This window comes from Callorhinus ursinus, unplaced genomic scaffold, assembly GCF_003265705.2.
Source record: "Callorhinus ursinus isolate GAN/ISIS: 27379988/994484 unplaced genomic scaffold, GSC_fseal_2.0 scaffold29, whole genome shotgun sequence".
NCBI classification, from domain to species: Eukaryota; Metazoa; Chordata; class Mammalia; order Carnivora; family Otariidae; genus Callorhinus; species Callorhinus ursinus.
In genome coordinates, this window is record NW_027397091.1 from 15,285,592 (window position 1) to 15,312,866 (window position 27,275).

Below are 27,275 nucleotides of genomic sequence, written 5' to 3' on the forward strand. Positions count from 1 at the left end.
AGATCCCTGGTAGGAAATGTCGGGTGTGCGCTTTGCCTCTCAGGTACAAGGGCAGGCCCTGCCCCCAGGAAGTGTGGAAACCCAAGGAACAGTGGAGATGTCCTTCCTGCACTCAGGGCATGAAAGTTACCCCTGAGAGCTCCAAGAGAAGAGATTCTGGAACCCACGGGCCCATGGGGCCTCCCCTGTTCCCTGAGCTCTGGGCAAAATGGTCTTGAACTCCACACCCTCCTCCCTGAGTGTCAAATCCAGAGCCTGTAGGGTGAGCCGCAGCACCCTCTGGGGCCCTCACCCACCTTCCTAGCGTGAGGGCCGCACTTCGCTTCTGCCTTTGGAATCTGGAACCTCGTGCTGTCACTCCTGTGGCCCACCCTGCACCGCACCATAAAGGCAGAGAAGTCTGGGAGGGGTAGTATTGCACCGGCTGAGCTGACACAGTGCACACCGCCCCCGACCCACGGGACCCTGGTTACCTTGCAGCAGCCCCCCAACACAGACGGCTGAGTGTGACAGGGGCCGGCCAGTGCCCCCCAACCCTGTGTCCGGGCATCGCTTCCAGCAACTCTGCACCTGTCCCCGCCGCCCCAACCACAGACAGTCGCTCCCTCAGGAAAGCAGTGCAGGTAGTGATGACAACAACCACTCAGCGAAGTCGGTTATTTATTGTGCGGAATTAATCATTCAGAATTAATAAATACTCTATCAACACACTTTAACAGAAACTATTTAGGGACTGCACGACTGCAGCGCTATCACCCAAGGACTGAAATAACAATCTGAAAAAAGACATACGTCAAAATGACACATTCCTGCAGATGGCTGATTCAAGGCTTGTTTGTCAACCAAAGAACAATAGGAATATTGATGAGCTCAACATCAGAAACAACATTTTTAAAATAAACTTGATCTTTATGTACTCACTTGGAACCACCTACGAGATATATTAAGGAAAAGAACAAGATGCAACACATCGGGAGAGTGTGTGGTTCGCTAGTACTTGTCTTAAAGAGGGCAAAGAATATATCTGTTATCTATATTTGTATTTTGTGTATACCCTCTATGTACAGATGCATATATTATATACATGTGCTTATATAATCCTATACTATTTCTGGAAAGACACAGATGACACTGGTATCATTGGTGCCTCTGAGGAGGGGATGTGGGTGGCTGTGGGACAGAGATGGCAGAGTTTTTACTACATAACATTTCATACTAAATTTTTAGCTTTGAACCATGTGCAATTATTATCTACTGAAAAACAAATTTATTTTTTAAATTTTTTTAAAGATTTATTCATTTATTTGAGAGAGAGCACATGCTTGCACACGTTCAGGGAGAGGGGTAGAGGAGAGGGAGAGAGAATCTTACGAGCAGACTCTGTGCTGAGCATGGAGCCCAACGTGGGGCTCGCTCTCAGGACCCTGAGATCACAACCTGGGCCAAAACCAAGAGTTGGCCACTTAACCGAAGGCACCACCCAGGCGTCCCCTGAAAAATAAATTTAAAAGAAAATTCTAAAATAAGCAGCAAGAAACCCTTTAAAAAGTACATGTTAAGTTCATCACCATCCACAGCATATTGGGAAATACCCACATGGTGGCTTACAGTGTCATATTAAAAAAAAAAAAAAGTCTTATGAGTTCCTCTCAACCTCAATTCTCAAACCACAAATACACATCTCAGAAAGAAACAAAGAAGAGCCAGAACTGGATGGTTTCTTGCAGCTAGGTCCTGTGCAGGCCCTTGGGTCTAAGAGTCATCTAGGCCGAGCTTAGCAGCAAAGAGTGAGGTGACGACATCATCCCCAGTTTGCAGAGCCAGGTCATACGGTGTCTGGCCATTCATGTTCTTCTTTTGGATGCTTGCATTGCATCTGCCAAGGGAATGGGCATGAATAGAAGGACTCAGGCACCTGAACCTGAGGGCCTGGCTCTTCCCTGACACAGAGGCCGGTCTGGGAGCCTCCTGGCCCCACCTTCCTAAACCTGTCCCCAAGAGGCCACTACGACCCCCACTCTCAAAGGAGGCTCTACCCTGAGACCTTTTGAGGGGCTCTGTGATTTCAACATGTTCAATTGCCAATCCTGCCCATTGGCTCCCATTGCATCGAAGTCCTACAACCAAGTATGTTTGGTGGGGGGACAACATTTCCATTGTGCTTTTAAGAGCCCTCAGCGCTGGGACCCACAGTGGGATGGTGGCCCCCATTCACAGGGTTAACTGTTCAGGAACTAGGGCCTTCTGAAATCATCACAGGTCAGCAGGGGACCCTCAGAAATCTCCCTTAGAGGCTGGAAACGTACCGCAGTAAAGCAGCGACACACTCCCTTCCTGCCAGGCCAAGCAGAGTTGCTTCATGAAGAGCTGTATTTTGGAGCCTGTTTGGGGTGGGGGAGAAAATCATCCTGCTAAAGCAGTTGTAATGCAGGATGCTGTGGGCATGCAGACAAAATCACACCAATGACACCAACCCTCCTTCATCTTTCGTCTTTCCTTTCTCCCTGGTAGCACAACTGTTACTTCACCCCTCACATTCTTTGGGTCTTTATTAGGCATTTACCACTGGAACTTATATGTATTCCCAGGGTTGCCACATCTCCTGAGTAGATGCATGATCTTCTTTCATAACTCCCTCTACACTGAGAGCAGAACGCACCTTCCATTTATGAGGTGGGGAGGGGGCACCATGGCTGGATTTTCTGTGTAACCACAGTTCATTGTGGGGAAGCAGTGAATTGTGACTGCTGACTCTAACTCTGTCCACTGCTCTGACTCCAACAGGCAAGGACGCTAGAGGGGACACCCTCTTCTGTTCAGAGCAGAGGTGATACCTGTGAGTCTGTTCCTCTGAGTAGCTTGGTGTTATATCACCAGACCTTCTAGAATGTGTTTTGTACAGCAGGTACACCATGGTGTTCTGTGAATTTGTGTTTTAAGGAAACTCTACTATGAATGCACAAACTACTCAAATGGTTTATTCAAATCTATGTATCATGGTAGATGAAGGTACATTCTCTCTTTGTAAATCATGAATTACCTAATAGAGTAACTCTCCACAGTTGAACCTCTAAGAAGCAGACTAGTGGTTACATCCACCCCTCCCGGCTACTGGGGCAGAATTAAGAGACAGAATGTTTGAAATTGCCAGTGAAGGAGGGTAGATGTTGTCCAAAAGCAAATGGCACTTCTCTTTGCCCATCTCTTAGTGAGACCTTGAATCTGTGTTCTTGAAATCTGCCGATAAGAGGAATCAGCTTTGGTGGAGGATGTGTACCTCTCCTTAGCCATCCCTTTGGGTTGAAAATGAGTGTATTCTGGTAGGAAAGAGACAAACATTGGAAACAGAAACACTAGGGAGGGGCTTTCTGTTACCTGCCAAGCCATTGGACAGAAGTTACCTGGTGTAGAGACCACCTACGCTGCTTCTCTCCACTAGTCAAACAAGCTGGGAATGCGGGGGAGGAAGAGTTTTTAAATCCTTGTTTGCTAAGGGACAATTCACTGAACCTTTTTTATGGGAAAGCCAGATCTCTGGATGGCTTGTGCCTGAGGAGCAGTAGGATCGATGGAGTCCTGAGGTCATGTTCCTGGATCTACAGAGGTCCAGCCAGGGGGTAGAGGTCAGGCTGACCCAGGTCTAAACACTTCAAACTAACAAATATAAAGCAGACAGCAGAGTTGGCTCTCAGTGGAGAAATCCGCTTTCTTCTACTGGCATAAACTAAAGGGGAAGAAGAGATCTCTGTGCTCTATTTTGAGGGAGGGCTCTGGTCTAGCTTTCCTCCCTCCCCCTCCATGTGAGCTAGATTCTGCTAACCATGCTAATGCAGTGGGAGTGACAACGGGCTATTACACACCGTTCAGACAGATGGTACAACCGCAGAGTTAGACTTAGTAGAGATCACGTGTGGGTAAATGTCAATTTATAGAATGGTAATGAAGTAAGAATGGAAACTGAGGAACACCAAGGAAAAACGGGTAATCTGTTCCATGTCCAGAGTAGTCCAGAGTAGTTTCTTCCTCTCAGCGGGACTTCTCATAAGCATCAATTCAAAATCTGTTCAAGAGATTTTGTACCAACCACAGACATTATACATAAGTGCTCCAAGAAAAGTTTGTCTGAATTGTACAAATATAAAATACACCTTCATGCCGAACATGGTGGCATTATTTTTATGAATAATGATAACCCAAGTGTGGGTCAAACGAAGAAGCTGACAGTATGAAGAATGTGAACCCCAGGGAAAGGTGAGCAAGTAAATTCCAGCCACCAAATACGTCCACCAAATGGGCCAAACGTTCTACTCTAAAACAAAACTAAAAAGAGGTTGTGTCTACCTGATATAGCTGTCCTGTTGGACAGAAACGTAACAGTGCACACAGAAAAATTAACTGGCATATATTGTGAATAAAAACACTGGAGTTAAAGTTGAGATGGAGGAAAACAGAAGCAAAGCTATCTAACTTTGTTCCACGTGCTGGCTTGACACACTCAGCAGCACGATTCTCTGGTGGGCCTTGATCTGGTCTCAGAAGTAGGTCAAGGGGCAGCAGGGTCAGATGGCTGCAGGACCCCTAGAGAACTCCCAGTTTGGCAACTTAGTTGGCAGGCTATTAGCAGTTAACATGTGGAACCCGTCCTCAAGGAACTGTCCACCCCACATTTCCAAAGTAATTTCAGAGAACAACAGAATCCCAAGGCTGCGAGAGGTCAAGAGGCAGGAGAGGCCCGAGACCAGGGAAGTGGCAGAAGTACCCAACAGGACTTGGTATCTGTCCATCCTGCTTCCCAGCTGGGGAAACCAAGGCACCAACCAGATCATGTAGTGAACTCGGATGTGCAGTGTCATCCCCAGTGTATCAACATCCAGAGACACCCGGAGAAGGTTTTCTTTGTAGAGTGACTTCATGGCCACATTTCCATAGGGACTACACTGGGCCCACTGTTCTCTTAGCGGTCTCAACAGTTAAGATCAGGAGGAAAATAATGTTGCTTAACATCCCAAGGGGGAAGGATTTGCCGGCCCCCCCTCAGTGTAAACCCGAGAGCTAACAAAATTTATCATTTATAAAAGCTACAAAAAATTCGGCAATCCAATAATCCACTTAAAAAGTTTTTGTTTTGCCCAGGTTTGAAAAATAGTGGCAGTGAAGTCTCTTATTAAGGCCCAAATGGGTTAAGATGGTTCCCAAGCGGTGCCAACGGATCGGGTCATGCGTGTGGCTGGACGCTGCTAGAGCAGGGCCCGGAGGCAGCGGCTGGCTGCGCCGGAACTCTCCTTTGACGGTGTCTTACTTACGGGCCCCAGCGCTGCTCCGTGTCTGCTCCTCTCTGCACGAGAACCGGAATCACTTCGTGGCGCGTGTTCACAACAGCCACGGTAATCGCGGGTCGCTCTTCACTGTCCCTGCAGTTGGGGTCCGCTCCCTGCAGCATAAGGGAAAGGACAGACTTGCCTCAAACCCTGCTCTCGGCAGCACCCAGCTGCCATCCTGCGAAGTGTAATGCATATGCTTGCCGGAACTAAACTGCTTTACCTCAAGAGAGAACAGAATCAGGACACCCAAGATCTAACCACCCTAACTCGGGTGATAAAACTTCTGCTCCCCCCATCAGGAGGGGCAGGCATCCCCCCGAGCCTCGCTTCTTTAGGAAACATGAAGGTCACATGGGGTCACAGGCCAGGGATTCTGTCCACATTTATGCACATTATTTGGGCTCATATGACTTTTCTCTTTGCTGTAAAAACTAGTAACCAGGAACAATTACTGGAAAGTTCTTGACTAGCCATTTAGTCCACTTCCAGGCAGTTTTAAATGAAATGGCACTGTGGTTGGGCGCCTGGGTGGCTCAGTCGTTAAGCGTCTGCCTTCGACTCAGGTCATGATCCCAGGGTCCTGGGATTGAGTCCCACATCGGGCTCCCTGCTCGGCCGGAAGCCTGCTTCTCCCTCTCCCACTCCCCTGCTTGTGTTCCTGCTCTCGCTGTGTCTCTCTCTGTCAAATAAATAAATAAAATCTTAAAAAAAAAAAAAAGAAAGAAATGGCACTGTGGTTATCACAATACTGAACAAGACTTGCATCTGAAAGAGACAGAGGTGAAATGTGAGGCTGAAATCCTCAGAGAGACTTGTTCTCTGAGTTGTACTTACCTCCTCAAGCAGCTGTTCAATCACAGAGACTCTCCCTTCCCCTGTTGGTCCAACTTCCTTCAGCAGAAGCCTGTTTTCAGGCTGCAGGGTTACACAAGGTCATTTCCACCGCCGTGAAAACGCACTGTCTCCCTTGCCCAGACCCAATTCCCAAGGCAAACACTTCCTCTCTAAGGTTAAGTTCTGAGCTCCAGGGACAGGTGAGTGTGAGCGTGTGTGTGCGTGTGAGCATGTGTGTGGTCTTCGACACCAGCAGCATAAAAAAACCTAGCTAATGTAAATCTTCCTGGTCTCTGAAACCTTGTCTCGGGGAAGAATACCACATTGACATTGTTTTATCTTTATTAAGGACAGGGATGCAATGAGAAACCTCACCACCCCCAGAAACCCCACACTAGTTTTATTACAAAGGAAATAAATATTCCTAAGAAAAGCAACCGGGTGAATCCTAATATTTCCTCTGCACAGTTTTATAAAGGGTTCAGAATCAGCCTAAGTATGACTGTTCAGAAAACATGCTCACCTGAGGCATGAGTGAACTGATAAAGTCGAATCTTGTTTGGGGGAAGAAAAAGCTCTCACCTATCATCAGAAATCTGAAGAATTTATTATATGCTCTGTTTTCAAAATGTGATGAAATTCCCCTTGCTATGCAATCTTTCTTTATATATAAAGGATTACAAAGGCTGGTTGCCACAAGGCTGAAGAGACAGTCTAGAAAGCCAGAGACATTGCTTTCAGTATGTTTCCATCACTGGTTCTGAGGGTGACCTGGGGTGGTTTGTCCCAGGACTCCCGTTTTCCTGTCTGTAAAGAAGAAATAATATATCTACCCCCTCCTGTCTTTCTGGGGAGCCATCAGGATGAGGACATTGGTCAAGGCCTGCGAGCCTTCTGGAAGAAAATCCTGGTTTCAGGCTGTGTCCCTTCCGCCCCCTACTCTAAGGTGATTAGCTTGGAACAAGGTACTCTATTATTAAAGTGAACCCCTAGAAAGTCTGGGGGGGCACATTTGTTCTTACTGAATTCCATTCCTTATGGAAACTTATACTAGAATGCACTAGAATGTCACCGCATGAGGTCTGAGACCTTTATAGCTTTTGTTCATGATTTATTTTCACCACCGAGAACTATGCCTGGTATATGTGTGCTTCAAATAACCACTGAATGAGTGAACCACTGGATGCTGTTATTATTTGTCTGATACTTATCCCCTAAACACAAATGAGAAAATAAAGGCACATAGCAATGGGGAGATTTGGGTCACATACAGTGTAAGCAGGTATAGTCTCCAAAACTGTTAAAGTTTATGTAACTCTATACTTCTCTTCTACTCAATGACAATATTTTAAACTGAGAGAAGACCAAGAGTGCAAGGAATTATACACAATACATGTTAATATAATTCTAAGGTCTTCTTTCCAAATTTATTGGTGTTTATGAGATGCAAAGCACGTGGTGGGAAAACACAAGATGAGGCGAGAAGTCACCTGCCTTTGGAGAAATAATGATACAAGCTGGACACCAGTATACACACCCCTGAGGGCACCCTGAGGACCTGGCTCCATGGAAGGTGGAGGAAAGAACCCACACGTGCCCATCTTCATCTTGGGGGAAACCCAGGCTTTGGGCTTGTTGCTAAGCACATCTGTCTTCCCTACTGCAGCCAAAGAGGACCGACTGAAAGGCAAGGTGAGGGGCTGAACAAGGGCACCCACTGTCTCTTTCTCCAAAGCTCCAGTTAAAAGTGTTCAGTGTTCATGGTCTGTACTTTTGAAAAACAAAACTCTAACAGCTGTGGGAAACTCTGGAAGGGTGCCATCAGTGGATGGGGAATTGTGAGGAATTCCAAAGACTGGAAGTAGCTGGAATTTGGCTGAGAGGGAAAACAAAGCAAAGAAAAACCAGCTGAAGATGCCAGAGATAGTAGTCTGTTCCCTCCAAGGGGCCCTGCAGAAGCTGAGTTAATCAACAAGGAGGGCCAGTGTTGGGCGCAGGCTGGATTCATAAGCGTTCTATGAAAGGGCTTTGCTGGTGAGTGGCTGAGATGAGTGGTGTCCTCCTCTCTCTCCTGGGCTCTCTGCTTAAAGCCTGGTAACTTTTTTTCCAGAGAGTTCATGATCTGCCTAACAAACTCTTCTACTGGGAGTACTGGGCCCAAGACGGGCAGAGCCCAGACCTCTGTGACAGACACAGGGATGGAGAATAAGGAAGGAAGGACAGCTCCATCTAGGAATGAAATATGCTAGAGCCCTTCACAGCACCATCCTCACCTCCAGAGGAAAGGCAGCTTAGGGGACCCCAAGGCTTTCTCCTGCCCTCCACCCAAATACCCTCCAGGTAGGCCTGCCCCACAGGATGCCCATCCATCCCCATGGGGACCCGAGGCCCACACACCCATGGCAGGCACTGACACTACTCAAACCAGCCCTTCACTTGTCAACGTGATCTGGCAACCAAGGATCATCACATATTTGAGACCAACCAAAAACAAGACAGACAAAGATGGACAGACAGAACTGACCCCAGAGGAAACAGAGGAGATTCCGGGAACTAATAAGAACTTTAAAATAATTCTAATTAATAATCTCAACATATTTTAAAGGATTCCATAAAATAAAAATACACTTCTAAAAAAGGAACAGAAAATGAAAAAGTATTCTTCCATTTAAAAAATCTCAAAGGAGGGCCACCTGGCTGACTCAATCAGTAGAGCATGCGTCTCGATCTCAGGGTCGTGAGTTCAAGCCCCATGTTGGGTATGGAGCCTACTTTAAAAAATAAATAGAATGGAATGGAATGGAATAAAATAAACAAGATAAAATAAAATGAAGTAAAATTAAAAAATATATCTCAAAGTAAAACATTCAACAGCCAGGCCTAAGAAGACAGCTATAAGGACAAAGGAGTACACATACTGTGAGTTGCTCCTTTTCTTGAAACTTTTTGGTCTTGAAATTCTTTGTCCTCTTGACTTTTTCAGTGGTGTCTGAGGTGCTTTGGCTGTAGTCACTCACTGAAATGACAGAATCAAGGACTAAAACAATGCCCCCCTGCCACATATAAAGAGCTATCCTACTATCATGCCCCTCAAGAGGTCAGAAGAATAAAATGGCTTGTATAGAAATGTCTATTTTATTGACCCTCTCAAGAAGGACTCCTGAAGCCACTCATCTCAGCCCAGGACCAGAGGATGACTGGGAAGGAGGGGAAGAAAAGGGGACTATGGTTTTTTAAGCCCAAAAGAAAACACCCCCCACAACCTATCTCCCCAAGCCCTGTGAAAGATTTCAAAAATCTCACTCCTAACTTTAGAGAAGCCAGAAGAATAAAATGGCTGGAACATTAAAGGAAGATGTGTGGTTGGGCTGGCAAATTTTAAGCAATTCCCTGCTGTCCTTGCCAGGTCAGTGTGTTCCTGGTCGACTGTCTCAAAATCACTGGAAGGGTACAACTCACCCAAGCTGGACCTGCTGCCAAGTGGCCCATCACCACCCTTGGTGACACTGCTCAGAAAGTGGCTGCTGAAATCCACAGCCTTGCTCAGGTAAAGGTTCTGGGCAACAGAAAAAACATAGGCACTGTGACTGATGAGGCTGCTGTATCCCCACAGAAGGAGTGCTCTCCCTGCTAACCTGTTCTTCTCTTCATTAACGACCCCTCTGTCTACACATATAGTCAAGCTGGAAGCTGGACATCCCCTCACTGGGACATTTTGTCCATTCTGCCTCTTAAGTGGCTCCTCAGCCCGGCCCCTCCTTTCTGTCATTATAGCCACAACCCCCTCTTCATACACCAGGATCCCTGCAAGGGATTCCCAACTGGCTCCTGCCAGCCCACCCTCCACGTGGGTTGCTCCAGTAACCTTTCTACAATTTATATGTAATGGTGTTCTTCCCCTGCTTCAAACCCTTCCATGTCTTGGAATAAGGGTGGCAAGATAGGGAAGCTCAGGCTACAGAGTTTGAATCCTGGCTCTCTCACTTATTAGCTCAGGGACCTTGGAAGAAGGTGGCTAAATTTCTCTGTACCTCAGTTTCTTCACCTGTAAAGCAGAAATATCATGGCCTACCTCAAAGGGATGTTGGGAAAGTAAAACAGGGAAAATGGAGGTCTATAAAATTAGGATAGATGATGCACAGTCCAGACCTGGAATTCTGATTTTACCTGGGTCAATTCCACAGCGTAGCATCCTGTCCCACCCTCGCGTGGCTGCCTCTCCCACCACAGGGAACCACCTGCTACTGCCTGAACACTAGAACATACAGGCTAAGAAAAAACATATTAAATCTGGGGATAACTACTCCACTTCTACCTGATAGACAGCGTGTTGTAGATGCTCTTGGTGCCCACCCAGTTCCACTAACTGATTAGCATATCCCTCCCAGCTGCCGGGTGGGCTGCTAACACCTCACAGCTAGCCAACTGCCTCTACAGATGGGTGCTGCCTTGCTCTAGAGGTTACATCCTTCCTTCCCTTGCCTCACCTGGGACAACTTCATGGTGTGAGCCACACTTCAGAGCTCCTCATGGATCAGGCTGAGACTAGACTTTAGGTATGACCACTCAGCCCCTTCCCCTGCCTTGACTCATGTCTTTCACTCCCCTTCTCATGTACCTCCCTGACCCAAGTTCTGCTGTAGCCACACAACTGAAAACATGGCATTCAGTGCTTGACTTGACTTCAAAACACTTTTGTGTGTGTCAGTGGACTGCATTTTCCCAGCCTCTGAGTTAGGCAGAGCCCATGTGTCTATCCTAATTTTCAAGACACCGCTAGCCCCCTGATGGGTCCATGGTCAGGGCCTGATATACGCTAGTCCCCGTGCTTTTCCTTGCCTTCTTTACCCATCTTCTTAATCCATTCCTTATTCTTTTGTATATTCTGACTTCTTGTCCAGTGAAACTACAGCTGCCGGTATGAATCAATCAATGTTTGTCACACGCTACAGGCACTGTAGCAAAGTTCCAGTCACCATATGAGAGGGCAGATCAAGGGAGGCAGAGCCACAAAGTTTGGTTTATTTCTTAGAGGTAGATAGGTGAAAGTACATACAGGCAAACATTTTTGTCAGTCTTTCACCTATACTCAGACTTTGGTGAGTATAAGTATGCCTGAGAACCAAAGGACTGATAGGGTGGGTAATAATTCCTGTTCTTACTACATCTTTATGTGCCTGAGACCTGTCTTCTCTGAGGTTCAGTACAGTTACTTATCTATTTCTATGAAATTATTGGCCTTTTAGCCAAGTCTTATAACATTTGGAATTTATGCCTTCTATGGATTTCACAGAAGCACTTTGATAGAGTGTAAGCTATAATTTACTAGTTTGGTTGATTTTCAAATGAATAGCTTCTAAAGGTTTTACTCACTTTGTTGGATACTTGAATATAATTCAGCTGGATGCTAACTTCATAGCCATCTTCATGGACAGTAGCGGAGAGAAGCTTTTAAAAAAGCATTAGAGAGAATTCACAACCACGCACATGGGTTTAATGTGCTGAGCCAAGAAATCCTGAGATGTTAAACAGTAAATTTAATCAAATATTTAATGAACTCAAAAGAAGACAAGAAAAGAAAAACAAAGGAACAAAAGCTAGGTGAAATAGAGTATAAGTAGCAAAATAGACACAAATCCAGCCATATCTACAATTCTATAAATTGTAAATGAACGAAATTAACGTTCCCATCAAAGAGCAGAGACTGCCAGGCTGGATAAGAAAGCAAGACACAAATTTATCCTCTCTAAAGAGACACACTTTAAATTTAATCAAGCCACCTGGCTGGATGTCATCACCTGGGTGTCCTGAGGGACCAGGCCTTGGCAATCAAGGGCCAAGTTTCATAGTTGAGCAGCTTTCTCTGTAAGTAGCCAGAGGAATTTCGATCAAACAGGGGTCAGCAAATGCTTTAAGGATCAGAGAGTAAATATTTTAGGTTTTGTAGGCTATATGGTGGTTGCCATTGTAGCATAAAAGCAGTTATGGACCATAAGTAAATGAATGAGTGTAGCCATGATCCAATAAAACTTGATTTACAAAACTGGGTGGCAGGCCTGATTTACCCCACACGCCATAGTTTATAGACCTCTGGGTTAGGCCAAAGAATGAATAAACCACCAAAATAGATTATCAAAGGAAACTGAACAGTACTTGACAATGAAATAGCTTCAATGTTGGCCTATTTGGTGGCAGAGGATCAAACAGGCTGATTTTCAAAGGTTCCTTCTAGTGTCATACAAATGGAAGAAGAGATCTTCCCATAGAGCTCTTTATAATGATGGTGTAATTCTAGAGAAAAAGCTTGGGGCTCAGGGTCTGACAGACCTGCTTCAAATCCTGAATACCCCGAGACCCATCAGTGCAATCCTGGGCAGGTCACCAAACTTCTCTGAGCAAGTTTTCCTGGGTGTCAAATAAGGTTTGTTCGGATTATCTACTGCAGTGTAAAAAAAAAACACCCTAACTTAGTGGCACTAAACAACAACCATTTTATGAAGTTTGTGGCTTCCAACAGGGTACAGCCGGGATAGACTGTCTTTGCTCCATGCGTCTGACACCTCAGCTGGGAAAACTCAAATGGCTAGAGGCGGCTGCATGTTTGGAGGCTGGAACGACATTTTCTCTCATCACTCATCTGCCTGGCTCCTGAGCCAGGATGACTCAAGTACTAGTTGCAGCTACGGCTGCAGAGGGGTGCACCTACATGTGGCCACTCCATGGGGCTTGGGCTTCTCACGGCAGGGTGGCTGGGCTCCAAGAAGGATTGTTGGAGGGGAGCATGCGCAGTAAGACAGGAAGCAGTGTGGCCTCGCAGGACCACACCTTAGGAGTCCCATAGCATCACTGCCACCACACTCTGTGAGCCCCACTGCCACAAGCCCGCCCACATTCGAGGTGAGAAGACACTGACTCCACTCTTTGAAGGGAAGACTACCAATGAATTTGTGGCCATTAAAAAAAAAAAAAAACTGCTGCAAAAGTAATATTCCTACCTTATAGGTTTGTTATGAGCGCTAGAGACTGATGAACACAATGCACACAGTGAGTGCATCAGGAAATGGCAACTCTTATGATTACTATTGCTGCTAATATAGACTGGATTTAAGTGCACAATTTGGCAAGACTAAACTCTTCTGGGTTTTTTAGCTCTGAGCACCAGAGTCACCATAGCATGTGGGATCTAAAAGCATGGAATGTTCACAATTTACTATCTTATAGGTCAGGTGCCCAGAAGCAGACTCGGAGACAAGGCTCGTGTGCAAGTGACTTGTTAAGGCAGCGCCTGCAGGGGAGGACATAAGGAAGTGTGTGAGGCGGACGTGATAACCGCTACACTACGGAAACGCTCAGGACATAAGGAAGTGTGGAGGGCGCCTGGGTGGCTCAGTTGGTTAAGCGACTGCCTTCGGCTCAGGTCATGATCCTGGAGTCCCGGGATCGAGTCCCGCATCGGGCTCCCTGCTCGGCAGGGAGTCTGCTTCTCCCTCTGACCCTCTTCCCTCTCGTGCTCTCTGTCTCTCATTCTCTCTCTCTCAAATAAATAAATAAAATCTTAAAAAAAAAAAAAAAAGGAAGTGTGGAAAACAGGACAGGAAAGGGAAAAGAGCCAAGCAAAGTGCAGTCTCGGGTGAAGTCAGTGGAGGGGACCTGCAGCCTGACCCCATGCGACTCTCTGGAGTGGAAATTCCGAGCAGAGCTCACCCACCTTTCCCATTCTGGGTTCTGCGATCAAGGCCCGGAATTCAGGGTTGTTCTGAGCATAAGACCTGAGGTGGGCAGAGATATGATCCAACTGTTTTCTCCAGTATCCTAAAGAAAAAAAGAAACCCATCCTCATGGGTAGCTCTTCTGAAGCCAAGAAAGAAAAATGTTCCTGTGCAACATGCGTTCTCAGGTTATTTCTCTTTGCCAAACTTTGTGATGGTTTTTACTTACTGAAACTCAACTAGGTATCAGAATAAGTTCCATTCTTGCTCCCAGGTTTATTTTTTACACATGACTGATCACAGAATAGTACAGAATCTCAAAAAAATGTATATTTTGATGGCCCCATATGGGGTCTTTTTCTTTTATTCTTTTAAAATTAATCATATTGAGGGGCACCTGGGTGGCTCAGTTGGTTAAGCATCTGCCTTTGGCTCTCAGGTCATCATCTCAGGGTCCTGGGATTGAGCTCCACATCGGGCTCCCTGCTCAGAGGGAAGTCTGCTTCTCCCTCTCCCTCTGTTCCCCCCATGCTATCACTATCTCTCTTTCAAAATTTTTAAAAATAAATAAATAAAATTAACCATATTGAGATATAACTTTTAAGTGTACAGTTTGATTTTCAGCAAGCGTATATATCCCGATCAATATGAAGGACACTTCCATCACTCCAGAAAGCTCCCTTGTGCCCATTTGTCATCTGCACAGGGTTTAAAACACATTTGAATTCAATCACTGCCACCACTTAACACTTGGGAGATTTTGCATGAGTCTGGATTTCTGGTTTCTCATGTGCAGGCAGGAGATGCATTTATAGGAAATGTCCAGAACAGGCAAATCCATCAAAACAGAAAGAAGATTCGTGGTTGCCAGGCACCTGGGAGAGGAGATGTGGGGCATGATTGCAAAATGAATACTGGGTCTACTTTTGGGGTGATGAAAATATTCTGGACATACAGAATGGTGATGCTTCTATACTGCTCCTAATGGACTGAATATCACTAACTATACACTTTAAAATGGTTAAAATGGTGAATTTTGTTTTGTGAATTTTAGAATGGTAAAAGGAGAAAGATAATGGTAGATAACAATAATGACATAGACTAACAACATTTCTACTGTAATGACAGCAATCCATACATGCTATTTGATTTACAGACTAAACAATGGAGCTATGAATCAAAACATCAGAGTACTGGGGCGTCTGGATGGCTCACATGGCTCTTGATTTCGACTCAGGTCATGATCTCAGGGTCCTGGGACTGAGCCCCATGTCAGGCTCTGTGCTCAGTGGGGAGTCTGCTTGCGGATTCTCTCTCCCTCTCTCTCTGCCCCTCCCCTTCTCTCTCTCTCAAATAAATAGAATCTTTTTTTAAGAATTAAAAAAAATTAAAACATCAGAACTCTACAAGTTTAAGAGCTATAATATGAAGGAAAATTACCTAAAGAAAAACAATGGAATTTATTTCTTATGTATAGAAATAAATCTAAAGGAAGAAAAAATGCAATTTTCTTTCCAAGAAAGAGGGAGTTCCCTACTGACAAGAAAGTGTGTCTTTTCCCCTCACCTCTTCCTGGGCTGACAGCTGTGAGGAGAGGTTTATGGTCACTCATCTTCTCCTGCCTCTGCTTCTGAGAAGCCATTTCCTGTTCCTTTTTGGCTAGTAGCGTGCCAGATGGGTAGAACAGGCCAGCAGTCTGTGTGCCCACGTCCTTCCGAGTCCCAGCATTAGGTCTGGGTAAAGGAACATTTAGGGACTGCCAGGCAGATTGGGGCTATGAGCAAGGCAGAAAACAAAATACTAGAATATGATTTAATTAATTCTTCATATTACTTATAGAAATGAATTCTAATCCGAAGTAAACATATCTCCGAGAAACTGTACTTTGAACTAAAAAGAGGTTTTTAGCCCTTGCCTCACCTTCCTTGCTTCTGTCTCTCCCAGCAACTCCCATTCTGATCTATAAAACCAGCTTTATCTGCTTGGCCATTTACTATATCAAATTCGTCCAAATGAACTGATATTCTCTGTCTTGCTGCCCGAGGCTTGAAAGAAATCTAATCTCTCAGTTCTACAATCCAATAGAACATAAACTTCACTACTTATCCACAGTCAACCACTAGTCACCAGGATTTCTCTGAGATACTCCTTCATCTGGATGTGGGGACTTGAGAGGACCATCATGTAACGTTATGTAGGTTGTGCACTGCACAACATCACTGCATCTAAAGGGATACCATTCACACTGTGAGCATTATATATTTGCATATTCATTAGGACAATTTTTCTGGTAGATGGAAGAAAATGTCTTTCTAACAAAATTAGTATATTAAAAATCAATTTCCAAAAGATTGCAGTCAAATGCCTTGAGGAAAGAACCCTTTGTCTCACTTGCATATGGTTCTATATGGGCTACCGGCAGCCCCAGGATCCATAAGTCTCAGTCTGGGTTAAGAAGGCCATGAACTCCCTAAAAATGAAAGCAAAGTTGCTGAGTGCATGTGCATTCTCTCTAATAACTATCAATCTTCAAATTCTTCTAGTGAAGAGCTAAAAAGAAATCTGAAAAGCCTTTATGTAGCTTAGAGAAATTTATAAAAGGCTAACGCCAAGCTTGTTAGAGATTAAGTCCTTCTGAAGATAATCCTGCAAGATTTTCCTTAAACTGTGCGCTGTTGTTATAAATGGCAAAAGCAATTTCATATGCTTGATGTAAGTTTTCTAAAATATAAAAGAGCAGGAGCAAAGTTCCTGGCAGGCTACATAAGAAATTCATGAAGTATGTCTGTCTCAGGGCGCCTGGGTGGCTCAGTCAGTTAAGTGTCTGCATTCCACTCAGGTCATGATCCCAGGGTCCTGGGATTGAGCCCTGTGTCTGGCTCCCTGCTCAGTGGGGAGTCTGCTTCTCCCTCTGCCCTTCCCCTCCCTATCCCCCCACTCCGCTTGTGCTTCTCTCTCTCTGTCTCTCAAATAAATAAATAAAATCTTAAAAAAAAAAAAGTATGCCTGTCTCATGTATTTTAAATCCATTTCTCCCTCATGACATTGTATTGATTTCCATTATTTATATTAGTCTTGCAAATGCAATTAGACCTCCATCTACTATAGATAAATCTTTGAATTCTGAAGAAATCACTTGAGTGTTTAAAGCCTAAATTGATCGAATTTATTTACACATCTAGTTGAAAATCCAAAGGAAAGGTCTACATGTTTCGGCTGTCTTTCCCCGAGTTGATCCACAAGGTGGAGGAAACAAATTCAGTCTTAAGCTCATCCCCCTGGCACCAGTGCTTCCTACAATGGAGGCCTCACCTCAGCAAAGGGGCCAAGTTCTCCAGCAGCTAGAGCCAGGCTGTTGTCCAGGCTAAGTCTGGCCAAGGACTTCACATAAATACCACAGGAACCACAGAATCGGGCAGATGGGTGATTGCTGGCCCCACATTTAGGGCAAACAGAGTAGCAAGCAGAAATGCCCGGCTAGAGGACAGAAAATATTATTACACTTTCATAAATATTAGAGTCCTAATTTTCCCACATAAATTATTCTCATACCATACAATCCCCAGCCATCAAAATAACATATGCCTATACCCCTGATCCTGCAAGTCTACCTTCTAGAACTTATTCTCCTGATGGACAAGTACACAAAGAAGTATATTTAAGACCATTCCCTGCAGGATTGTGGTTTTAGAGAAAATAAGTGGAAAACAACCTAAATGTCCAGCAATAGGGGATGGCTTAAATGTATCATGATACATACAGATGGCAGTATGTTATAGAGCCACTGAAAAGAATGAGGAAGTTACTAACAAGGTACATTGCTAGGTGAAAGGAACAGATTTAGTGTTTCTATGAAACTACTAGTTTACTTAATAATGCTTTTAATGGCTCAAAGAACACACACACTAGGTGATTGCTTCTGGGGATAGGTGCTGTGGGCCTGGGATGAGAAGGGAGATTAATCCTTCACAGGAAGCGTGCTGTATTATTTACATGGGACACTTATTCAAAGAAATGACTTTAAGTGTTTCATTAAAAAGGTAAGGGGTGCCTGGTAAAGCCTCAGTGGGTTAAGCATCTGGCTCTTCATTTCAGCTCAGTTCATGATCTTGGGGTCCCGGGATCAAGCCCCATGTCGGGCTCCGGGCTCAGTGGGGAATCGGCTTGAGGATTCTCTCTCTCTCCCTCTGCCCCTCCCCCACTGGTGTGCTCTTTCTCTCTCTCTCTCTCTCTCTAAAGATAAGAAGACAATTCCTAAAAGAAGAAATACCAAGAGTCAATAAATGATTGAAAAAGTTTAACCTCAAAGAAATGCAAAGCAAAACAGCAATAACAGAGCTTTCTCAATTTAACAGAATCCATTATCTCTGTCCCCAGATTCTTAGGTAAATAGGTGCTAGTACTCAAATCCGAAGAAGTGATTTCTGCAAGGCAGGGGAAGAGGAGGAACTGTCCATCTCTAGGGTGGTGGTGAGGCCTCGGCGCCAAGAAGCTCAGATTTAAAATACCCACCGTGGATCCACACCAGTCACAGAAGCAAGCTTCCCGGCGGTTCCTGCGACCACACTTGGAGAAGGAAATGGTCTCCCCTTTCTGAGTGGGCAGAGGAGGGGCTTTATCTCCACTGCGCATGGGCTGGGAAACACAATGGCTTTTATCAATAGGCAGATTAATACTATATTCTGCAATCTCCCTCTGAATCCAGGGGAAAAAAGCTCCAAATCATTGCAAACCCTGGAATAAGGTATTTTTGCCCCAAAGAGTAAAACTACGATGAACTTCACCAATTAATAAATTCGTACAAAGAAGACACATTCCGCAAGTTGATGAAACTGGTGCCTCATGCATCTTGATATTCCTCAGTATCTTTAATACCAAACGTAGCAAGCCTACCATTGATTTACCATAACGATATTTATAAAGAAAGAATGTAAGCAGACTGTCACAACTGAGGTTTATCTTCTTTCCTTTAGGGCTCTGGTTTCCATCTGGAAATGTGAATTTATTTTCCACCCCTGACACATGAAAAGAATTATTTTATTTTAGGGAGAGAGAGAGAGAATTGTTTCGTGAGAATTTCTGAAACTTTGTGAGGTAGGCCTGGATTCCTGCTACTTCCTTATTGCCTAGGAAGAGATTTTCTCATCGAACAAATGAGGATGAGAGTATTCGTCACTGCTATGTGATCACCTACTATGTGCAGGCACATAGTGCTGAGCACTGTCCTGCTAACCTCGCATCAAACCACAGGACAGACCTGTGAGGTGGGTGCCATCGTGTTTTACAGAGGTTGGAAACCGAGGCATGGAGAAGGCAAGACTCAAGATTTGACCCCAGGTCATCTGATTCTAAAGCCTGCCCTTTATCTACGGCTCCATGCAGCCTCTCCAATATAAGAGTCTCTTCACAGGTCTGTAGGCAGGGTTCAGATGGCTCACGGCAATTAAACATGGAGGGATGCTTACCATAGGGTCAGGCTCCACATGTCAGCTTCCCTCCTTGCTCTTGCTTTCCACTAGATCCTGATTTCTTTAAGAGAAAGGACTATACTTCACATTTTTCCCCCACTGACACAGTACCTTGAACCTTGGCACATCAGAGTTATGCAAATGGTTACTGAATGAATGAATCAATGAATAACTGATACAATTGATAACAACACATATCTCACGCACAACACTAAGAATGTACACACTAGGGAAGATGTTTTCTAAGGACCATTTTTCATCCAAGATTGATATTTTAGTCAACTTTATTTGCCTAGCTATATCCTGTTTTACTTCAGGGACTGTTTTGTTATCCTAAAACAGATATCTATCCAGAAAGATAGAACGAAGATCTCTGTTTGTATAGGCTTACCCTTACCCCATTTCTGTGCAATTAGTGAGAGACTCCTTGGGACAAATCAAGAGAGAAATGCTTTCCACACTTTTGCTTCAGACTTAAATTTCAAATGTATCCTCCTGCTACAACAGGGTTTTGATATAAAATTTGCTGACTTGGGTTTCTAAATATAAAGACTTCAGATCTTTTATTTAAATGCATCTACTGTTGGGGCACCTGGGTGGCTCAGTCGTTAAGCATCTGCCTTCGGCTCAGATCATGATCTCAGGGTCCTGGGATCCAGCCCCCTGTCGGGCTCTCTGCTCAGCAGGGAGCCTGCTTCTCCCTCTCCCACTCCCCCTGCTTGTGTTCCCTCACTCGCTGTGTCTCTCTCTGTCAAATAAATAAAATCTTTTTTAAAAAATGCATCTACTGTTCAGGGTGCCTGAGTGGCTCAGTTGGTTGGTTAAGCATCCAACTCTTGATTTTGGCTGAGGTCATAATCTCAGGGTTGTGAGATTGAGCCTGCATCCGGCTCTGCTCTGCGCTCAAAGCGGAGTATTCTTGAGATTCTTTCCTCCTTCCCTCTCCCTCCCCCTCTGCTCCTCCCCCTGTTTATGCCCTCTCTCTCTCTCTCTCTCAAATAAATAAATACATAAAATCTTTTAGAAAAATAAATGCATCTACTGTTCAAGTCGATTTTTTTAAACATAACATTGCTTTAAAGAAAGAAAAGGTATTTTATTCCATTCATATTAATGCTGCTAAACAAAGAAAAGACATAAGCTATCAGACTGAGTACACATTGTTACTTCTATGGCACTTCGGTGATATATACTCTCATTGCGACATCCAAACTCTGATACACCATTCAAAGAGAAATCAAATCCTGAAAACAAATTCAATTTTGTAATTTTTCCTGAAACGGTTTTGCTGATAAGTGAGACCCAGAGACAACTACATCCCTGACAGGTAATAACGTCAATTTCAGTTGCACGTACTCCTATTCCTTCACTTTAAATACTCCAAATAGGCTGGCAGAAAATCCAGAAGTGGGTACCCACCATGTTCTCAATTTCAAACAACAGCATGGCCCAGTCAGTAAAGACATACCTGACCGTGAATGAAATACAAGTGGGTCTACTTCTCTGCTGGCTGCCACCAGCCTTCTGTGCAAAGTTATTAAATGAAATTGTTAGAAATTGCTGATTTTATTGAATCCCCCTTGAGTTAAGACTTTGAAAACTATTTTGTATTGGTGAATATATAAAGTCCTCTCCACATTTAGAAATATTGCCTTCAGTGTGTCTCTCCAACCTCCTACTTCTTCCCTCCCCTGCAGATTATATTTCTTCATTATTATTGAAACTGGACATTTAGCAGCCACCAAATAGACGCCTAGTCCATGCTGTCAACCTACCTCTTGAAATGAAGGCAGGGCCCCCTCACAAGTGACACAGTATTTCAGGTGAGCTGGATTCCCTGTACCACAGGTGCGGCAGACTACTTTCTCCTTGAAAACAAAGAACGAGAAATACATTTTTCTCTGAGCAAACAACTGTGCAAAGAAATCATCAAGCAGTCTTTTCAATCAGCCAGCTATGGACCCTATTTTAACACCCAGACCCTGAAACTGGATTGGTTTAGGAATGATTACAACATAGTGTCAGACAAAAATCATTTTAAAAGAAACTCTCCCCCCCGCCCCGCCCAAAGAAACAAAACTCAAAATGAACAAACTGAAAACAGGTATTCATTTGGTCTCAGAAAGGCAAATAAAAAATTTTGCACTGATTATGTATAAGTATTTACTTTTTTTCTCCCCAGTGGAAAACATGATGGTAGGGTCTTCATCTCATGGCTTGAACAATAAACAGAAAAGTCCAAGACTAGCAAAAGCTTATCTATGTGTTTACAAGTCATCTTGTAAACAGCCCATGGGGCTTCATGTTAATGAATTTAGGTTTGCTCTATAGTTTCTCACTCAGAAATGCAAAAATGAAAAGACTGTCTTAGAAAATAAATGGTAAGTACAACTTTCCAAGTTAGGAAACTGAGGATAAGTAGCAATAAAGAGAGGAAGGAAGGAAGGAAGGAAGGAAGGAAGGAAGGAAGGAAGGAAGGAAGGAAGGAAGAAAGGAGGGAGGGAGGGAGGGAGGGAGGGAGAGAAGGAAGGGAGGAAGGGAGGAAGGGAGGAAGGGAGGAAGGGAGGAAGGAATATTAAAATAGTCTAACTAGAGTTCAACTATTAGAGGTTTGCTAAAACCTGTTCAGTCGCTGGACTATTCTGCACTATCAGGATCCTATCCCCTTCACTTATCAGTGACACTCAGTGTTCCTTTCTACTCCAGTGCCTACATTTCCCAGGTGTCCTGAAACTGACACCATGTGTTCTGAAGCTGTAGAGGCAAAGAAGATGATCAAGAGAAAGTCCAACTCCCAGGATTGTAGTTCCAATGCCACTAGGTAGGCTATGAAGTCCCTGGCCTTTCCAAGTCTGGTTAATTTCACTCCAAGTGAAATTAAACCAAGTAGAAGACTCCAAGTTCTTGCAACTCAAAGAACTCCTAAAGTGCAAATGGCCGACTGACTGCTGTTCAAAATATCAGAATATCACAGACTCGCTCTCTGTGGATCCTGACACTCCCTGGTTCCAGCATTCTTCAAAGTTGCTTAAAGTCTCTGTAGCATAATCTGCAACTGCCAGAGCTTTTCTGTGAGATTTAGGACTGTGGTCTTCCTGGAGACTCAGAAAAGATCTGGTGACACTCAAGACACTCCTTGAGAAGTGAGTCAAATTTCCTGTCCCTGTGTTATAAAAAATACTGAGATCAAACAAAAATAACAAAGCTGTTTGCTGCAGGAAATATTCTGGAAAGACTATAAACCAGTAAGGCTGCTTACTTATTCAGTCCAACAGCTTACCTCAGGATCCTCATGCTGGCAGGTCCCACAATCCAAAATTAGTATATCCGCACATCGTTAATATTTCTATGTGTGTGTGCGTGTGTGTGTGCATGCACATGTGTGTTCACATGCATGTGTAGTGAGAACACCTAAAATCTACTCTCAGCAAATTTCCAGTATACAAAGATGGATATATTAATTAGCTTGACTGCAGTAGTCATTTCACTATGTACATGTATACTAAAACATCATCACCTTAAACATATAAAATTTTTATTTATTTATTTATTTTGAGAGAGAGAGAGAGAGAGAGAGAGAGCAGGGGTGGGGGGCAGAGGGAGAGAGAGAATCTTAAGAAGACTCCACACATAGCACAGAGCCTGACGCAGGGCTCAATCTCACCACCCTGAGATCAGATCTGAGTTGAAATCAAGAGTCAGATGCTTAGGGAAAATTGGACAGCCACATGCAGAAGAATGAAACTGGACCATTTCCTTACACCACACACAAAAATAGACTCCAAATGGTTGAAAGACCTAAACGTGAGACAGGAGTCCATCCAAATCCTAAAGGAGAACACAGGTAGCAACCTCTTCGACCTCAGCCGCAGCAACTTCTTCCTAGAAACATCACCAAAGGCACAGGAAGCCAGGGCAAAAATGAACTATTGGGATTTCATCAAGATAAAAAGCTTTTGCACAGCCAAAGAAACAGTCCACAAAACCAAAAGACAACCGACAGAATGGGAGAAAATATTTGCAAATGACATATCAGATAAAGGGCTAGTATCCAAAATCTATAAAGAACTTATCAAACTCAACACCCAAAGAATAAATAATCCAATCAAGAAATGGGCAGAAGACATGAACAGGCATTTTTCCAAAGAAGACATCCAAATGGCCAACAGGCACATGAAAAAGTGCTCAACATCGCTCAGCATCAGGGAAATCCAAATCAAAACCTCAATGAGATACCACCTCACACCAGTCAGAATGGCTAAAATTAACAAGTCAGGGAACAACAGATGTTGGCGGGGATGTGGAGAAAGGGGAACCCTCCTACACTGTTGGTGGGAATGCAAGCTGGTGCAACCACTCTGGAAAACAGTATGGAGGTTCCTCAAACAGTTGAAATTAGAGCTACCATTCGATCCAGCAATTGCACTACTGGGTATTTACCCCAAAGATACAAATGTAGGGACCCGAAGGGGTACATGCACCCCAATGTTTATAGCAGCAATGTCCACAATAGCCAAACTGTGGAAAGAGCCAAGATGTCCATCGAGAGATGAATGGATAAAGAAGAAGTGGTATATATACACAACGGAATATTATGCAGCCATCAAAAGGAATGAGATCTTGCCATTTGCAACGACGTGGATGGAACTGGAGGGTGTTATGCTGAGTGAAATAAGTCAATCAGAGAAAGACATGTATCATATGACCTCACTGATATGAGGAATTCTTAATCTCAGGAACAAACTGAGGGTTGCTGGAGTGGTCGGGGGTGGGAGGGATGGGGTGGCTGGGTGATAGACATTGGGGAAGATATGTGCTACGGTGAGGGCTGTGAATTGTGTAAGACTGTTGAATCACAGATTTGTACTTCTGAAACAAATAACGCAACATATTTTAAGAAAAAAGAAAAAGAAGAAGATAGCAGGAGAGGAAGAATGAAGGGGAGTAAGTCAGAGGGGGAGATGAACCAGGAGAGATGATGGACTCTGAAAAACAAACTGAGGTTTCTAGAGGGGAGGAGGGTAGGGGGATGGGTTAGCCTGGTGATGGGTATTAAAGAGGGCACATTCTGCATGGAGCACTGGGTATTATGAACAAACAATGAATCATGGAACACTACACCAAAACAAATTATGTAATATATGGTGATTAACATAACAATAAAAAAAGTTAAAAAAAAAAGAGTCAGATGCTTAACCGACTGAGCCACCCAGTGGCTAAAATTTTTATTTAAATAAATTACTAAATTTTTTATTTAAATATTTTAAAATTTTATTTAAATAAACTATTTTTAAAGCTAGCATGTCATAACTTTGCCCGATCCAACCTAACTCTGCCCTATCCCAATCCTGCCTTGCAAAACTCCCTTTTAAATTTTTTTTAACTAATAAACTTCATTTTCTAGAGCAGTTTTAGGTTTATATCAAAACTGAGCAGAAATTACAGGGAGTTCCCATATACTTACTCCCTGTTCCCACACATACACAATCTCCCCGACTGCTGACATCCCATACCAGGATGGTACTGTCGGTACAACCAGTGAACCCACATGGACATATCATTATCACCCAAAGTCCATAACTGACCTTAGGATTCACTCTTGTCAAACTCTCTTTTTAAAAAATCACCCAAATGCATCACTAAAACCCTATAAACACCTTTCCCTGCCTTCTCTCTTCTGAGATACTATCAAGACAGTCAAAATGGCAGTCTACATACTGTTTCAAGTCCAGTAAACACAGCCTTCTTGGCCAACAGGCATTTCTAATGGTTTTGTTGGTGACTTATTGACACCATGTCATGGCTTACTTCCTTGAAGAGCAGTGACCATGACCCACAGATAGAAAAAATTTTACGTCACAATCACTACACTCACAGATGTCCATAGGGATGACCTGAGATTGAGGCCACTATCAGACTACCTTAAAGAAGATGCTAAACATCTGTGATGAGGACCTTTTTTAAAAAAGTCATTACCCGGGGCGCCTGGGTGGCTCGCTTGGTTGGGCGACTGCCTTCGGCTCAGGTCATGATCCTGGAGTCCCGGGATCGAGTCCCGCATCGGGCTCCCTGCTCGGCGGGGAGTCTGCTTCTCCCTCTGACCCTCCTCCCTCTCGTGCTCTCTATCTCTCATTCTCTCTCTCTCAAATAAATAAATAAAATCTTAAAAAAAAATAAAAAATAAAAAGTCATTACCCTCCGGCACCTAGGTGGCTCAGTCAGTTAAGCGTCTGCCTTTGGCTCAGGTTGTGATTCCGGGGTCCTAGGATTGAGCCCCATGTCTGGCTCCCTGCTCAGCGGGAAGTCTGCTTCTCTCTCTGCCCCCCACCTTGTGCTCTCTCTCGACCTCTCTCTTTCAAATAAATAAATAAAATCTTTAAAAAAAAAAGTCAATACCCTCATATGCTGGGGCGCTTGGGTGACTCAGTCGTTGAGCATCTGCCTTCGGCTCAGGTCATGATCCCAGGGTCCTGGGATCAGGCCCCGCATTGGCCTCCCTGCTCAGTGGGAAGCCTGAGTCTCCCTCTCCAACTCCCCCTGCTTGTGTTCCCTCTCTCGCTGTCTCTCTCTCTGTCAAATAAATAAATAAAATAAAATAAAAAATACCCTCATTTGCTACCTCATCCATAGCATTTGCAGTGTGTCTAGTTGAATGGTTCTAAGCAATTTAGTGGACCCAACTTAGTTATTGGGGTAACATTTTTCCTTACAGAGTAGTTGGGACATGAGAACAATTTTCTAATCTCCCAAATGATAAGCTCTGACAAAATGAAGTGTGGAAAATGTAGTAGGTCATTGCAAACTTCATCTCAAAGTGGATTTTGTAAGTTACCAAGCTAAAGTTCTGCTTGATGCAGAGTTGTGGTTACACTGGCTTTAGCCCCAAATCACTGTGTGAGAGGCAGGAGTCTCATAAGGAGGTAATTGCCCCAGTCACGTGAATAATCAGATCTTTTTCAGTAATGACTTCAAGAGGATCCCAGCCCTAAGCCTGTCAGATTCTAGGAACCCAATATGACTGGAGACCTGGGGGTATACTATATGTGCTAGTTAGAGCCCAAATGAAATTGATGATCTCTTGGTAAAGGAGAATTCATGTGTTCTTGTGAAATGAGAGATGCTCAAATTAATTTCCAACTTTAGAAAATGGCCAATGGAATACATTTGTTTAAAAACCAAAACAAAACTTGGGACACCTGGGTGGCTCAGTCGGTTGAGCGTCCAACTCTTGGTTTCAGCTCAGGTCATGATCTTGGGGTGGTGAGACTGAGCCCTGCCTCGGGCTCCTTGCTCTGCGGGGAGTCTGCTCGAGATTCTCTCTCTCACTCTCCCTCTCCCTCTGCTCCTCCCCTCCACTCACACGTGCTCTCTCTTTCTCTCTCAAATAAATAAATAAATCTTTTAAAAATATAAATAAAACCCAAAACAAAACCAAATCTAAATGTGTGAATACATATGCATGTTTCTGTGCATCCAGAAAAATACATAGAAGGATATTCACTATCATCAGTTATTTCAGGAGGATAGAAATAGAGGTGGGTGGGGAAATTACGTACCTCTTTGTATATCTTTAGGACTATTTTACTTGTTACAAAAAATTAGAAAATTTTTGAAAGTGCAAAATCCTCTTTTCTCCTTAAATACAGGCACCTGTGCCAGAGAGTAAAAGGAGAAACTTCTGCTACTATAGCTTCCAATCCTGGCAGCAAAGAAATATATATCTGATAGAGCAAAATTCCTCAGCTTTGACATGGCCTTTAAATCAACAGAAGAGGGTGCCTGGGTGGCTCAGTTGGTTAAGCGACTGCCTTCAGCTCAGGTCATGATCCTGGAGTCCCAGGATCAAGTCCCGCATCGGGCTCCCTGCTCGGCGGGGAGTCTGCTTCTCCCTCTGACCCTTCCCCGTCTCATGTGCTCTCTCTCTCTCTCATTCTCTCTCTCTT

The 27,275-nt window shown here is 44.0% G+C and overlaps 1 protein-coding gene across 2 annotated transcripts in view; it reads right to left on the reverse strand.

The window, feature by feature from the left end:
* Positions 1 to 496: 496 nt before the first annotated feature.
* The window catches only part of DZANK1 (double zinc ribbon and ankyrin repeat domains 1), a 65,343-nt gene continuing 38,564 nt past the window's right edge, over positions 497 to 27,275 (reverse strand). For both annotated transcript variants that reach the window (XM_073878435.1, XM_025876893.2), the window contains 12 exons: positions 21,108 to 21,200; positions 18,377 to 18,499; positions 17,177 to 17,341; positions 15,431 to 15,638; positions 13,864 to 13,967; positions 11,529 to 11,603; positions 9,615 to 9,711; positions 9,074 to 9,171; positions 6,156 to 6,236; positions 5,304 to 5,431; positions 2,307 to 2,381; positions 497 to 1,876 (listed from right to left, as the gene is read on the reverse strand). In XM_073878435.1, coding sequence (XP_073734536.1) covers positions 1,753 to 1,876; positions 2,307 to 2,381; positions 5,304 to 5,431; positions 6,156 to 6,236; positions 9,074 to 9,171; positions 9,615 to 9,711; positions 11,529 to 11,603; positions 13,864 to 13,967; positions 15,431 to 15,638; positions 17,177 to 17,341; positions 18,377 to 18,499; positions 21,108 to 21,200 — 1,371 coding nt within the window. In that variant the 3' untranslated portion in view covers positions 497 to 1,752. The remainder of the gene's footprint in view (positions 1,877 to 2,306; positions 2,382 to 5,303; positions 5,432 to 6,155; positions 6,237 to 9,073; positions 9,172 to 9,614; positions 9,712 to 11,528; positions 11,604 to 13,863; positions 13,968 to 15,430; positions 15,639 to 17,176; positions 17,342 to 18,376; positions 18,500 to 21,107; positions 21,201 to 27,275) is intronic.